Source organism: Mustela lutreola, chromosome 4 (genome assembly GCF_030435805.1).
Source record: "Mustela lutreola isolate mMusLut2 chromosome 4, mMusLut2.pri, whole genome shotgun sequence".
Lineage (NCBI taxonomy): Eukaryota > Metazoa > Chordata > Mammalia > Carnivora > Mustelidae > Mustela > Mustela lutreola.
In genome coordinates this window covers 10,625,000-10,640,917 of record NC_081293.1, presented here as the reverse complement: position 1 = coordinate 10,640,917, position 15,918 = coordinate 10,625,000, and the positions used below count along the sequence as shown (strand labels likewise).

General features: G+C 46.8%; 1 protein-coding gene across 2 annotated transcripts in view; it reads left to right on the top strand.

Annotated features, from left to right (window-relative positions):
- The first annotated feature begins 878 nt into the window (after positions 1 to 878).
- The window catches only part of PLPP4 (phospholipid phosphatase 4), a 116,748-nt gene continuing 101,708 nt past the window's right edge, over positions 879 to 15,918 (top strand). For both annotated transcript variants that reach the window (XM_059173020.1, XM_059173022.1), the window contains exon 1: positions 879 to 1,039. In XM_059173020.1, the coding sequence (XP_059029003.1) occupies positions 984 to 1,039 (56 nt within the window). In that variant the 5' untranslated portion in view covers positions 879 to 983. The remainder of the gene's footprint in view (positions 1,040 to 15,918) is intronic.

Genomic DNA, 15,918 nt, shown 5'->3' with positions numbered 1-15,918 from the left:
CTCAGGACTGAATGCTGTGTCAGCGACCAGCGACCCGGATGGCCTGTCACGGGCAGGGATTGTGCCAGTCTCTTTTTTTGATTTTCACAGCGCAGCGGCCCAAAGATGCTGAGGGTGGGGGTCGGAAGAACTGGTCCCAGGGGCTGCCTGGTGCTGGTGGCTTGGCGAGGAGCCAGGCTCACCTTTGTCCCCAATCCGTGTGCCAGGGCGTGGAGCCTGGCTGGCAGTTCTGAGGCAAAACGAGGCTGCAAGTCTTCTCAGGGTAACTTCCTAGGGAAGGGGGGAAAAAAACGAATTTCAGGTCGGAAAGGAGTAGGGAGAGCAAAAAGCGGGAGGGAGGGAGCTCCGTTCAACAGGGTGCCGGGGCTTCCTGGGCCGGAGTCCCCTAGCGCGCCTCTCCCATCTGCCCACGTGCGGGCGGTAGCCGGGAGCCCGGGGCCGGAGAGCGGGAGTCGGAAGCCGAGCCCGGAGCCGCAGAGCAGCCGCAGGCGGGGACCCAGCGAGCGCGCTGCCCCGGGAGCCGAGCGCAGGGGCCGCCCACTGGCGGGGGAGCCGGGGAGCGCGCAGGGGAGGCGGCGGCCGCCGCGGTGGCAGCGGGGCTTCCCCGGGCTTCCCCTCCCATCCTGGGGCCGCGGGCGCACGGCTCGGACCAGGGCGCGGAGGCGGCGCTCGGCGCCAGGGCGCGGGGAGTCCCCAGGGCGCCCCCAGCTCGGCGCCGGGCTGCGGGGCGGGGAGCGGCGGACGCGGCGTTCGCGGCGCGTCCGCGAGCCCCGGGGCCCGCGGCGGCTGGTGGTTTGGGCTGAACCCTCCCCAGCGCCCGCCCGCCCCCGCCGGGCGCCCGCCTCCCGCCTCCCGCCCCCGCCCGCGGCCTGGAGCGCGCCTCCCTCGCCGCCCGGGGTCTGGCGAGCCCGCGCCGGTCGAGCTGCGAGAGCCGCCGAGAGCACCACCGCCGCCGCCGCCCCGGGAGCTGCTCCGGCCGCACCATGCGGGAGCTGGCCATCGAGATCGGGGTCCGAGCCCTGCTCTTCGGGGTCTTCGTGTAAGTAGTGGCGCGCCGCGGGCGGGAGCGCGCGGGCGCGGGGACCCACGGACTGAGCATCTCTGCGCCCCAACTTTGTTTGCGCCACCGCGTCCCCTCGGGGCCTGGATTCGAGGGGTCCTCCCCGCCCAGTGCCGGTATGTGTCCTACGGGACCCTCATGATCCCCTTTCTGGGATCCGGGCCGCGGAGGGACCCGAGTAAGCCGGGCTAAGACACGCTCCCGCCACCCCCACCGCGCCAGGGAGCGGGACGGGCCGCCGCTCGGTCTCCTCGCCGGCGCCGGTCGCGAGCTGCGCACCAGCTGCCCGGGGAATCGGGGCTGCTCCCCTGGAAGCGGGCGCGCAACCCCGCTCGCGCCCTCGGGAAGTTTCTCCTTGGGTGCGATCTTCGGAGCCCGACGTTTGCAGTCCTTCCTCCTGGCCCTTCTTCTAGAGCCCCTCGCCGTGCCCGGGGTCGGGCTCCGCCTCCTAACCTGTGCCTGGCTTTGGTGCCCCAGGGTTCAGGTGAGCGTTTTCCAAGGAGACGTTTGCGGTAGTTCTCCGGCTGGAAAACTGTTGCTGCAGGGGCTCCGGAAGTCGGGGGCCGCAGCTCGAGCCACCGGCTCCCTACGCCCTGAGCTCAGTGCGGAGCCGTTGTCCGCTTCGGGTGCAGGCGGGGGCTCTTGGGGACAGCAGCAAGATGCCCCTCCTGTCTCCGAGCGGCTGGTACCTGGAAATAGCGATCTTGGAAAGAGGAGGGGGCCCTGGCACAGACTCTTTCAGAGATGTCTGAACCCCAGGGCGCCCCAGGGACCCGCTACCCACTGGCCTCCCGGGCCCAAGCGGCTGGGAGCGGTCGTGTCTCTGTCTTTCAGCTGCAAACCCTGATCACGCCTCATCAGCTCAGACCCACTCCACAGTCCCTTTGATCTCTTGTGACAGAGGGGCCGCACCTGCACTTGACCCTCCATTAGCTGGTCAGGTTCTCTTTTCCCATCTGCTCATGGTTGTTTTCTGACAGCGCTGTAAATATTAAAGTTGCATGAACTTTCTGGACTCGCTGTCTTCTTTTGAAAAGCCCAGGCAGCGGTTCCAAACAGGAGGCCCCTCTCTGGATTCCTGCCCCAATCTGGAGTCATTGATGGCAGGTGGGAGGCTGTGAGTTGACTTCTGTTCCTGCAGCCCAGGGTATACACATGGAAAGAAAGACCCTTTCTTGCATGTTTTTCTTTCCTAGGGATCAAATTCATCCAGAGTATTTATTCACAGCATCATAAAGGATGGTGAGTTCCCCCCGATGCGGACAGGCCCCCTCTCCCAGCTTCTGACCAAACACTGCTGTTATTCAGTGGGAAAAAGGAATGAGAATTTCAGTTGGGTATTGATGCAGTTGGGAAAACAACAACAAAACAAAACAAAAAACACTTTTCCCTTCTCCTCGATTTTTCTACCTTTGGAATAGATATTAAAACTAGTGATAGCGTGTGATCAGATGGGGACAGTTTCCAGTTGGCAGCTAGGCTAAATCCCATTAAATTATTATATGATAGAAATGATAAAACAGTGTTCTGTACACGGTAGGATTTAGCATTTATTTGGGGAGTGTGTGTGTGAGTGATGCTAAAATAAAGTGAGGTAGGCTTGCAGGTTGCCTGGTTTGATTGTTGCTGGGAATTATCAGATTAAAAAAAGACACGATGGTGTGCAAATATTTATATTGTTTATAGATTTCCCTTCACATATTCCCGAAAACATTCATGAGCTGTTTACAAATAGATGATGGTCTGTGTCGTGGATTTGAAGATGTGATAATTATTGTTTTACATGCTTTTTGCTTCCTCAAAGAATGTTATGTAAAAATCAGGCAGGCAGTTTATATTCTTTTTTCCAAACTTCCCCTTTTATTAATTAATGGGGGATCTGCTCTCACCCAAAGGGAAAAACCTGGGCATTGATGGCGTTTTTGGATGATTCCCTGACTTCATATCAATTGGGCATATTAACAGTGTGTCCAACGTGTGGCTCTTTGACCTGCGAAGACCAGCTGTGGTGTCCGTGGGAGACTCCCTGGGTGGGTGGGAATCTTGGATGTTTAGATGCTGTTATCATCGAGTCGATAGCCACCGTCGAAGGACAGACTGGACGCTCACAGATACAGATGACCCTTTGTTTTCTTAGATAAGCTCTGGTGAGATGACAGAGGCTGACTTTTGGAGGAAGTTTTATTGTTCCTTTTGCCAGTGCTGGTCTGATGGCAAGATTCCAAGGTTTGTACCCAACTCCGCTCGTGAAGGTGGAGATCTCGGTAGCAGGCCCTCACCTGAGTAGGTGGAAAAATTTCTGGGCAAGCTGCATCTACTTTCGCTGCTGCTGAGAAATTCATTATCTGCTCCTGCTTGGCGTAGGTCCCCTATTTCTCAGGTTAAGAGAATCATCTTTTGGGGGAAAGATACCTTGCTTCTCTGCTAACTCGTGCCTCTGGGGGAATAGCACCTGTGCACACAATTGTTCTTGGATTATATTTGCTCTGAGTGAGAGCAGGATCCCACCAGCTGATGCCCACCTGCTCCTAGGAGTGCAAAGTTAGCTCTAATGAAATGCAGCTTTGGACCCTTAGGTTGTAGGTTATATGTTATATGGCTATATGCTTTTTCTTTTTCCTTAGGGAACCAGTTCTCTGTCTCTAGACCAGGTGTAGTGCTGAGGTTCGGTGATTCAGGGTCCCAAGAGAATGCTCTCCAGGAAAACCCCATAGATCATCCAAGAGGTGCACACTGCCTTTTGGGCAGCCCTGCCTAAGAAATTCATGCCACTGGAAGAAAACTAGGAACGGGTACTGCAAAGCAGGGCTGGCACATAAAGCTTAACCTAACAGGAAATAAATTGGTTAGAGGACCCCAGTGTTTAGGAAAAATCAAAGTATAACGTAGCTTTGAGGCTGCATTTAGTGCTCGGAAGCTGGCGTGGAGACCCCTTTGCTCTTTCTTGTGGACCGTGGGCGGAGTAGCGAGCAGGAGCTCCAGGGGGCTGCCTCTGTCCTGCTGCCACCCAAGACTCCAGCAGAGATCCTGGGAGCTTTGGTGGACATGTGAAGCCGGCCCGGGACCTTGCTGAGCCAGCACGGTGTGGATCCGAGGAGGTCAGCCAGCCGCCCCGCAGGCAGGTGCCCTAGGACTGGAGTATATTACCTCCCCCCACTGCCCTCACTGGCACGTAAGTGCTGTTTATTGAAGACTTAGTATGTGCCAGGCTGTCATGAAGCCAGTCACACGTATCACCGAAGCCTTGTACATGCCCGATGGAAGGGTACATTGGCAGCTGTGCTCATGCATGCAGAGGTCGAAGCGCAGACTGAGGACCCGCCCCGGGCACAGAGCTAAGAAGGGCAGCTCTGAGATCTAAAGGTGCTCCTTCTGTGTCATCGGGACACTCCATGACCTCACTCTACTGCTCCAGAAAAAATAACTGCCCGTGAGGGGCACTCGGGTTTACTGTGCAAAAGGCGTTCTGTGGGATTTCTCTGGTCTCACTGCGCTTGAGATGTTCTCCCCACTTTACAGGTAAACCAACGTTTACAAAGGGTAGGTAGCTTGGCCGAAGAGACTCAGTGGCAGGAAGTGTAGTCTGGGTCTGAACAGGCGGTCGGCCCCGTGTCCCTGGGCTGCTGGCCACTGTTAGGGAATGGGTCCAGCACCAGGCTTCCGGGACTAGAGCAAAGGGGACCGCATTCTAGAAGCCGTCTCCTTCTACAACCCTTTGTCTCCGGGGAAGCAAATGAATGCCCTGGAATGATGTGTGGAAAGGGCTGTCACTCTGGTTCTCACATTGGAGTCTCAGGGCAACATTTCAAAGGGAGGTGGTGGTGGTGAAAGTTCCCGTTCCCTAAGAGTTAACAGATTTTGAAAGGTCTTCCTTAGGTCTCTGGAGCCCAGAGGGCGAGATGTGGAGAGAAAATTGCAAGTCAGAGCCTAAATGGAAGGCTTTAGAATCGATAGTAGACCAGTAGGCTTGTGTACCTGTTGGCCTTTGGCTCCAGGACATCAGTCTGTCCGGAAAACCCTTTGATTCTAGCACTGCAGAATGGGCTCTGGAAACATGAGAAATGCTGCATCAGAAATGCAGTCGGAGGGGGAAGGTGGCCTACCTCTTTCACCCGTGCATCTGTGTTTCCTGCGGTCCTCAGTCCTGCCCTCTTCCTCTTTCTCCCCTTTGGGGTTCCGGGTGACTCCCCGGCTGGGATGTCCCTCTCGGAGCTATGGGTCTGCTTGGGACACTGGGTTGCTCAGGGAATGAGCGGCGTTTGCCTCAATTCAGATCGGTCCTGCATCCTTCTTGGAACCCTTCGTGGGTTGGGGGCCTGTGCCGGGGGCTGGGGATATTTGAAGAAGGAACACTGGGGGTGGGGCGCCTCCCCAGAGCTCACGGTTTGGTCAGGTGAGCACAGAGTGGGCCGCTGTTTGCTCTCTTCCCTGCTGTCATCACTGGCGTTGAAAGTTTTGCCTTCAGACATTTTTCTGGGGGCGGGCACTTGTGCTAGTTATTTTCTTCCCCTTGGTTGGTACACTTCCGTTGGTAGGATTCGAACAGACCCAGGGAAACCTGGCACTTCCGCTGGTCCAGGCGGTTTGTTTGAGGGCACTGGCTGTCAGGTAGGTTTTTGGAGTATTGGCAGAAGGGAGCACACTTTCATTATTACCCCTCAGAGTCCCGTCTGGGGCTGTAGGCCGGGGACGGTTGTGGTCGTAGGACAAAGTGCTCAGTTTATGGAGAGGGAGGGAGTAATGAGTCCCGGGAGGGAGAGGAGGAGGAGGCGGGGGCCAGGGAAGGCTGCCCAGAGCTGGCATCCCACCGAGTCTTGAGCATCGAGTGGCAGGTGTGGACGGCCTGGCCCGAGGACATCCCTGCGGACAGTGTGTCCGGGAGCCGAGGCTGCAGGGTTTGGAGGCGTATTTCGGGTGGGGATCAGGTCACTGGGTGTGGCCTCAGCACAGAAAGTGGGTTTGGAGGTGGTTGGTAAGAGTGGCAGGAGGAATTTAATTCAATTTAAATTTAATTTAAAAAAAAAAAGAGTAGCAGGAGGTGAGTCTGGGACGAGAATGTGGGTGCCCTGACAGGGCACCTTGAAGGTGCCCTTAGAAGCAGTGACTGGGGAGCCCGGGGAGGTTTGAAACGAGCAAGCCTCGTGCTCAGATGCTTGCCCAGGATGGAAAGCGATAGCTCCTTTCGGTGCAGAGGCTGTTTGCTTGTGTGACAGTACCCAGCTCTGCCGCCGCCGCTGTGTCCCACTGGGGTCCTGTGTTTTCGTCTGCCTTGGGTTGTGGTCAACCGCCTCCATGGCCGGTTCCAGACTGCTGACTGCTGGTTGGTGGGGGCTGGGACTCTACTGTTATCTTCGTTGTTTTCTTTGTACTCCCAGCCAGGCGGCCTTTGGCATGAACGTGGTTGGTGCCTCCTGAGTGCCCTCCGGATTGCACGCGATTTCTGGTGGTCATCCAGCCCTCCGAGCGATCAGCTTCAGTGCAGGGCGAGGCCTCAAGTGTGGTTTGCTGACCACCTGTGTCAGAATTGCCTGGGGCTCAGTTCCCACTTAACTGAATCAGCATTTGGGGATGGTGTCCTGGGAATCTGCATTTTTAACAGCAGCTCCTTCTGTCCATCATAATCGGGATCTCCTAAAATGCAGTCTACACCCTCTTGTGGTAGGAGGGTCTCCTCTGGTTCTTTTCTCCTTTCTGGCCACACAGAAGACTACCCTTCCCAAACCCCTGCTGTAAGGTGGGGCACATGTGGCACATGTGGCACATCGTACATCCTGTAGTGGCCTGTCATTGTCCCTCTCTGACAGTGGCGAGCATGGAGCTCCGTGTTGCGATGACAGAGCTGCAGCATGCGAGCTGTGGAACAGCAGCCCTGGAGAGCCATGCCCTTGGCCATGGCCTTTGTGGGATAGAAGGAGATTTCATGTTAATGACGATATGGGGGCTTGATTAGCTAATGGAAAACAAGTCTGTTCTGTCTGGCTGATATACCCGGAACAGTTTTGCTTGCTCTCTAGAAACAAAGAGTCACTGAGGCAAAGTGGGATAAGGGAAGCCCATGGACTTTGTATGTTTGGAGTTTGGCTGTGCCCAGTGATTAGCATGTTGCCTAAAATTTCTTCATGTGGGAAATGGGAACCATACTCAGCGTCAACTGGACATTGGTAGATAAGATGCTCTAAGTGCCGACAGTACTCAGAACAAAGATTAGATGCTTCTCCCCACTCCTGTGACTCTCAGGACCCATGAATGAGAGTGTTAAATGAGGGCATGTTCAGCTTAGCACAGGTGCTCAGCAAATGGTAGTTAGGACCACTGTCCTTTTATTGAGATGAATCCTTAATGTACACTGAAGAGAAATGCTATAGGCAGTTAACAATACTCAAGATTCAAATGATTTACTGCAGGATTTCTATAAAATAATAAACTTGTTTAAATATGTTTCAAGGGATTCCTTTTGCCCCCATCAGTGATGTACATGAGTTGCCATGAGCTCATTCAATGGATCGTCCCCCCCTCCCCCACATAGAGCGGTGTGGCTGGCTCCCTGTTTAACGAAGGGGTGGCCTTAGCACTGTGCTTTCTCGTTGTTCACTTCAATCGCCGGCTGTTTACAACAGTGATTTTAGGACATTGAATCAGAAGGGGTGTTAGCAGAATTGCCTCGGGCCATGGGGAGGGAAATGCTGCATTCCTATCCTTTACTTCTGAGTCTGTGCTCATCACCCAGGGCTCTGGGAGAAGCCCGGCGCAGGGACTTTTCCATCAGACACCCTGTCCACCCCCAGTCGGTGCTGGGCTGAGTGTGCCGAGTGCCTCTCCCCTCCCTGGGGAGGCTTCTGCCTTGTCATCTGATAAATGAAGCAGCCTTCTGTTTGAAATATTATTCGCCACTGTAAAGTGAGTCTGCTGAACCCGGAATTCTGAGAATTGATGATGTTTTGCCACAGGGAGATAAATGCTTGTAGCTTGGCAAAAAAGGAGAGCATTAGTTTCATAACTTGTGGGTAAAGTTATCTCAATTAGTTATAAGGATTATGCCTTTTATGACCCACACAAGGCTCATAAAAGCTCCCTACTTTTATTTTTCTGTGATAGTGTTTTTAAATATGAAAATCATCTTAGTCATAGTTATTTCCTTAAAACATATAATCTTGGTGTTCCGTGGATGGATTAGGAGCCCTGGTTCGTGGCGAGGAGCTGGACTCACACAGAACCAGACCTGTCCGTGTGTTCTCATTGATCAGCTAAAGGCACAGAGGTATCGAGGGGCTTAGAGATGTTCGTGAGCAGGAGGCAGCTCTGCGCCCAAGGATGGCTGCATCACCAGCTTTCAGGATGACTGTGAAAAACCATCCTGCAGAGCTGAGGGATGAGTTGTTTTTCTGTCTCCACCGAAGACGAAGCAATGAGAAACAGGGTCAGAAGCCGCAGGAGCATCTAGGTTGGTTGTCAGAGAGGTAGCAGTCTGCCAGTCAGTGCTAGACGTTTCCTTTCTCCTTTACCAGCGGGTTTTAAAAACATTTCTATTCAAGCGTTAGTTTGAACCATATGCAGTTGCTGATATTTGACTGTCTTGACCTACAAAAAGAGGAATTGCATTTAGCTCAACCTAAAAATAATATACACAAGAAAAAAATGCATGATTTATAATTGCATGGCTTCCCAGAATACGCTTTACCCATCAAGCCCCATCCCCCCCACCGGGGCGCCACCTCCCTGACTTTGAACATCATTTTTGAACTCCGTGTAAGTAGAATCATACAGTGTGACCTCTTGTGTGTGACCGTCGCGCTCAGTCTGTTTTAGAGGTTTATCGGTGTTGCACTTGTAGTTTGTTAATTCTGATCATTGTAGAGCCTTTCCTGGTATGACGGTACGTCTATCTTCTTTCACTGTTTATGGGCGCTTGGGTTATTTGTTGGCTTGGGTTAGCAAGCATAATGCTGCTGCTGTTTCTTGGGTGAACATACTTTATAATTTCTGTTGGGTGTATACCTAGGCGTGGAAAGGCTAGATTATTCATTTGAGGTTTTTAACAAACGATTTGGCCTTTCTTTATCTACTTCTGACATAGGGATGTAGTCTGTATCCTGCTTTACTCTCCATCTGTCGAGCAGCTATTCTGTGAGAGTCCATGGTGGGTCTGGTGAATGACATGGGGGAGCCAAGGGCTGGGTCCCCACTTGGCAGGCGGGCGGGCAGCGTGGCTCAACAGGAGGGCTTGGGAATTATTTCCTGACTGCTGATTCTAAAGACGAACCTTAGCCTTCTCATCTGTAAAGTGGGGACAAGAGTATCACCCACCGGGATGCTGTACCGTTGAAATAATGCAATGCGTGACAGGTGTCTCCTACAAAACTGACACCTAGGAAGTATTCAAGCCAATCTCCGTCCCTTGCTCCATCTTCCTTCCTGTGGGGAGGTGGAGTTGGTGGTCAATGCAAAAAAATACCCTAATACCCCAATGAAATAATAATAAGAAGAATGCAACTGGCAGCCCCACAGGAGAGCTGAGCCTTGAACTAGGATTTAGGAAGTTTCAGGGGACCATTCTAAATAATATTCCAAGAAATCATTGAGAAGAAGACATGGCCAGTACATACACATGTGGAGGTATCTTTTAACTGAGCTGTATCTCCAGCTGTAGAGGGAGGAGAGAAGACAAGCTTTATCGCTTCCTGTATATCCGCTTTGCTCTAGGCCCTTGTCACGCCTTGGATGATTTAATCTTTGCAACTTCCCAAAAGGCTATATTGTTGTCCTCATTTATAGAGTGAAGAGTTAATGCTGCTCCTATACAAAAAACTCTCACCAATCAATAAGAAAAGAGCTCTTTAAAAGAAAAATGGGCAGCAGAACTAACAGGGAACTAACAAGTATACAAATAACTAATGCGCCTTTAAAACTGTGCTTTCCATAGAAATGCAAAATACGCATCTGAAAAGAACAAAATAACATTACATATAGACTAGCACATGATTTTTATTGTGCCAGGACAAAAGAATGCACCACCATTGGAATTAGTGAGGTAGGAAACTATCTGTTGGCGAGGGAAGATACCCATACACCGTCGTTAAGTGATAAAAAGTAGGTTCCGTAAGTGTGCATAATGTTACTTTAACGTGGTAGTGTAATAAAATCAATTTGTGTTTACATCTGTAAGAGAAAAAGCTATAAAGATATACAACAAAATCTTAATGGTGGTTATTTTGTGCGGATGGGTTGTATAACATTTACTTTTTTCTTCATACTGTTTATTGTCCGCATTATTTTACAGTAAACATTTATTACTTTCATACATTATCAGAAAAATCAATATAGGAGTTTCCTGTTGTGGGGGGAGAAAGAAACTAATGAAATATCCTTCCATAGGGCACTGGGTGATCCTCTGGGGACTGCTTTAGAAATATCTGAAGTGGGAATGTGTTGAAGTCAACCTTTCTATATGTTTTTTTAAAAGATTTATTTATTTGAGAGGAAGAGCACGACCAGAAGAATGGGGGGCAGAGGGGCAGAGGGAGAGGGAGAGACAGAATCTCAAGCGGACTCTGTGTTGAGCGTGGAGCCCGACCTGGGGCTCAAACTCATGGCCCTGAGATCGCAACCTAAGCTGAAATCAAGAGTTGGACATTTAGTCATCTGAGCCACCCAGGTGCCCCTCCCCCTTTCTGTATTTAACAGCAACTAAGATATCTAAAGGAAAACCAGAAAGTAAAGAGTAACATCCAGATGTACAAGACTGTGGTGAAGCAGATGGCTGCAGGCGGGATTTAAATAGACATAATTTCTTAGAAGAGTGGTGTTGCAGTGCACGGACAGCCGTGAAAGTATCCTGCCCTCTGACTTGAACTCTTAGAAAAATGTCTTGAGGCACTGATGTAAAAATCCTCATGTATGAAGACATTCATTGCTGTAGCCCATACAAAGCACATCTCTTTGTCAAGCAAAAATAAAATAAATTAAAACTCAAATGGTCAACACTTGAAGAATAGTGTGATAAATTATGAACATAAGAGAATACTATATGCTATTTAAAATAATAATTTTGAGAATCAGAAGAAACATGGTAACATTTTACGGTGTGATCGTTGAGAGGAAAAAGTACTATATGAGAATCAATCTCAGAATCAAATCTATGGGGAATATGTTTGATTTGCACAAATATTAGGAAGGATTACACAAAAGTGCATGTGTGTGCAAATGTTTCTCCTCAGGTTCACATTTTCTTTAAATTATAAAATAGTTGTGAAAGTTGAAACAATACAAAAGCGTAAAGACCTGCTTCGCCTCTGTGCCAGTTCCATTCCCTTGACTTTTAATTTTGATTTATTTTTTTACAACTTTTTTAAAGTAACATGGGGCTCTACATGGGGCTCAAACTCATGACCCTGTGATCTACAGACTGAGCCAGCCAGATGCCCCTCCTTTCACTTTTTAAAGTCAAATTTTTAAACAGTGTGTACTCTTTTGTGTGAGTATTTTGCTTGGCACATACCTGAGATTCATTCATGTTGTGCTTTGCTGTAATTCATATATATATGTATATATTACATATTTTACTTAATATATACATACAATAAAAGTATCAGTACACATAACATAAAATAAAAACGGAATAAAAACTGAAAACACATTTTATATCTATAGTTGAAATTTTTTTACTTAGTTTACATCTACTTGAGTCTTTTTACTGGCTGTGCAGTGTTTCATCATATTAACCTATTCATGGAATTTGCAGGTGTTTTCATTTTTGCCTGCAGCACACAATGTTACGATTGTGCTTATGCTCTGTAGCACACCTGTTAAAATATCGCTGTGATAGACTTTTGCAAATGAAATTTCTTGGTCAAAGGCCATGTGTATTTTAAATTCTGCTGGACACTGCCAAATTGTCCGTCCAAAGGGATATATACACGCCTACATTCTGTTTTTCGACATCCTTGCCAATACTGGATGTACTGGATGTTGGTAATGTATATTTATACAACATTTTTATCTTTTCACGCTGGTATTGGCTATTTTTCTTTTTTTCAATTAGGTTTTAATTTTAATTCCAGTGTAGTTATCATACAGTTTGGGTCAGGTGCACGCCATAGTACTTCAACAACTGCATACGTGACCTGGTGCTCATCATGACCGGTGCCCTCCTGACTCCCCGTCAGGTGACTACATCGCCCACTCATCTTCCCTTTGGTGACCATCAGTTTGTTCTCTATAATTCAAAATCTGTTTCTTGGTTTGTTTTTCTCTCTCTCTCTCTTTCCTTTGCTCATTTATTTTGTTTCTTAAATTGCACCTATGAGTGAAATAATATGGTATTTGTCTTTCTCTGACTTATTTCTATTAGCACAAGACCCTTTAGTTCTTTTCACATCGTTGCAAATGGCAAGATTTCATGCATTTTATTGCTGAAATTAGGTCCCATCATATATATATCACATCTGCTTTATCCCTTCATCTCCTGATGAACAATGGCTGAGCACTACCCTTCTGTTTACTGTCTCCATGAACTTGGAAGTCCCTTTATCTCTGTCCTCCAGTTCCCTGTTCTTCAGACATCTGTTGCAAAACAATGTGAATATCCTTAACACTCCTGAAATGTACACTTACAAATATTAAGACAGTCAATTTTGCTATGTGTTTGTTATCACAACTAAAAAATAAATTAAAAAGAAATACGTCACAAAAAAAAAGGAAGTTGAATGGAATATTAACAAGTATTAGCCTAAAAGAGGGGCTGCTGTGATTTCTGTGTTTTGTAATTTGTTCTGGTTTCCTGTGTGGTCATATACGTCCGTAATTTTTTGTGAATTTATACAGCTTGAACATAATAGTCTGTGTTTGGTGGTGACAGAGCTCTAAATATATTAAAGCAAGTTAACTGTACTATGCAGATCCTCTGTATTCTCACTTTACAGAATTCATTCTCTTAATTTGGTCTTTTCTTTGTTAAGTAGTCTCTACACTCAACGGGGGCCTCAAACTCATGACCCTGAGATCAAGAGTGGCATGTTCCACCCACTGAGCCAACCAGGTGCCCCTAATTTGGTCTTTTTAATGTGAAGATAAGCTACGTCTCAACCTAAGGTAGTTAGAGCATTTACATTTTGGGGGGAAATAACTAATATTTTGTCATATTGCTGCCAGCTTGTTCTATGTTTACTTTTCATGGTACTCTTGCTCTTTCCCCCCTGATTTCTTGCTTTTGGCAGAATAGTTCAAGTTTGCTTTGCTGTCCTTTTTTTCCTTTAGTGATTTGGAGATCAGAATTCCTATATCTATCTGTCAGGTTAGTGTTCTTAAATCTTATCTCCTTCTGATGAACCTTTTAGTATTACGAAGTTTTCATCTTTGTGTTAATATTCCTTATCTCGAAGAACGCTTTATCTAATACCTGTATCTAATACCTATATATCTAATAGCTACATTATATTTCTTGAGATTAATGTCTGTACAGAATATATTTCTTATCCTTTTACTTGTAACCTGTCTGTGTTTTTAATGTATCCCTCTTATAAACAGCATTTAGTTGTACCTTTTAATTTTATTCAATATGGTTCATCTTTGCTATTTAATGGGAGTGGTTAAGCCAGTTACATTTGATGCAATTATTGATATGGTTGAGTTTAAGTTTACCAGTTTGTTCTTTGTTTCTTATTTGCCCTATCTGCTTTTTGTCTCTTTTTTCGCTTTTCTTTTAGGCTAGTACTTGTTAATATTCCATTTAACTTCTTTTTTTTTTGTGACGTATTTCTTTTTAATTTAAATTTTTAGTTGTGATAACAAACACATAGGAAAATTGACTGTCTTAATATTTGTAAGTGCACGTTTCAGGAGTGTTAAGGATATTTACGTTGTTTTGCAACAGATGTCTAGTACTTTTTTCATCTTCCGAGAATGAAATTATTTATTTATTTATTTATTTATTTAAATTTTTTATTTTTTATAAACATATATTTTTATCCCCAGGGGTACAGGTCTGTGAACCGAGAATGAAATTTTATTTCTTCTTTTGTGAATTTTGGCAGATTGTTTCAGAGAATTGGTCCATTTTACCTCGGCTATCAAATCTGTGAACATAGAGTTGTAGTTGTTCATAACATTCCTTTAGTCTCATGTTAAGTTTCCGTGGAATCTGTAGTGACATTCCCTTTTTAATTTCTGACATTACTAATTTGTGTTCTCTTTTTTTCTCAGTGAGGGTGGCTAGAGGCTTATTGATTTGATTAATTTTTTGGAGTTACTGTTAATTTCATTGATTTTCCTCTCTTGATTTCTTATTTTTGATTTCACTGATTTCTTTTTTTTTAATTTCTTTTTTATTTATTTTCAGCATAACAGTATTCATTATTTTTGCACCACACCCAGTGCTCCATGCAATCCGTGCCCTCTCTAAAACCCACCACCTGGTTCCCCCAACCTCCCAACCCCCGCCACTTCAAACCTCTCAGATTGTTTTTCAGAGTCCACAGTCTCTCATGGTTCACCTTCCCTTCCAATTTACCCCAACTCCCTTCTCATAACTCCCTATGTCCTCCATGCTATTTGTTATGCTTCACAAATAGTGAAACCATATGATAATTGACTCTCTCTGCTTGACTTATTTCACTCAGCATAATCTCTTCCAGTCCCGTCCATGTTGCTACAAAAGTTGGGTATTCATCCTTTCTGATGGAGGCATAATACTCCATAGTGTATATGGACCACATCTTCCTTATCCATTCGCCTGTTGAAGGATATCTTGGTTCTTTCCAGAGTTTGGCGACCGTGGCCACTGCTGCTATAAACATTGGGGTACAGATGGCCCTTCTTTTCACTACATGTTTATCTTTGGGGTAAATATCCAGGAGTGCAATGGCAGGGTCATAGGGAAGTTCTTTTTAATTTCGTGAGGAATCTCCACACTGTCCTCCAAAGAGGCTGCGCCAACTTGGATTCCCACCAACAGTGGAAGAGGGTTCCCCTTTCTCCACATCCCCTCCAACACATGTTGTTTCCTGTCTTGCTAATTTTGGCCATTCTAACTGGTGTAAGGTGATATCTCAATGTGGTTTTAATTTGAATCTCCCTGATGGCTAGTGATGATGAACATTTTTTCATGTGTCTGATAGCCATTTGTATGTCTTCATTGGAGAAGTGTCTGTTCATATCTTCTGCCCATTTTTTGATATTCCATTTAACTTCTTTATTGTATTTTTAGCTACACCGCTTCAAAAATGTTAACAGTTTCTCTAGAGATTATAATATACATTTTTTTTTAAAGATTTTATTTATTCATTTGACAGACAGAGATCACAAGTAGGCAGAGAGGCAGGCAGAGAGAGAGAGAGAGAGAGAGAGAGGAGGAAGCAGGCTCTCCGCGGAGCAGACAGCCCGATGTGGGGCTCGATCCCAGGACCCTGGGATCACGACCTGAGCCGAAGGCAGAGGCTTCAACCCACTGAGCCACCCAGGCGCCCCTATAATATACATTTTTTAACCTGTCACTATTAAGTCAATATTACACCATTTCAAGTACAATGTAAAAATCTTATCACAACATATTTTCAATTCTTTCCTTATGCCTTTGATACATTGTCATAGAATTCGCTTCTATGTATAAATCACATAAAACATTTGTCTTAATTGATATACTTTTATAGAAATTATATAAAAATATTTACCCACATACTTACCATTTCCAGTGATCTTTATTACTTCTCTCAGATTTGGTTTTTCCTTTAGGATTATATCCCTTCAGCCTGAAGAACTTCCTTTAGCTTTTCTTGGAGGGCATATTTGCTAGAAATGAATTCTCTTGGCTTTTGTTCTGTTAGAATTGTCTTTTTTTTTTTTTTTAAAGATATCTTTGTTAGATG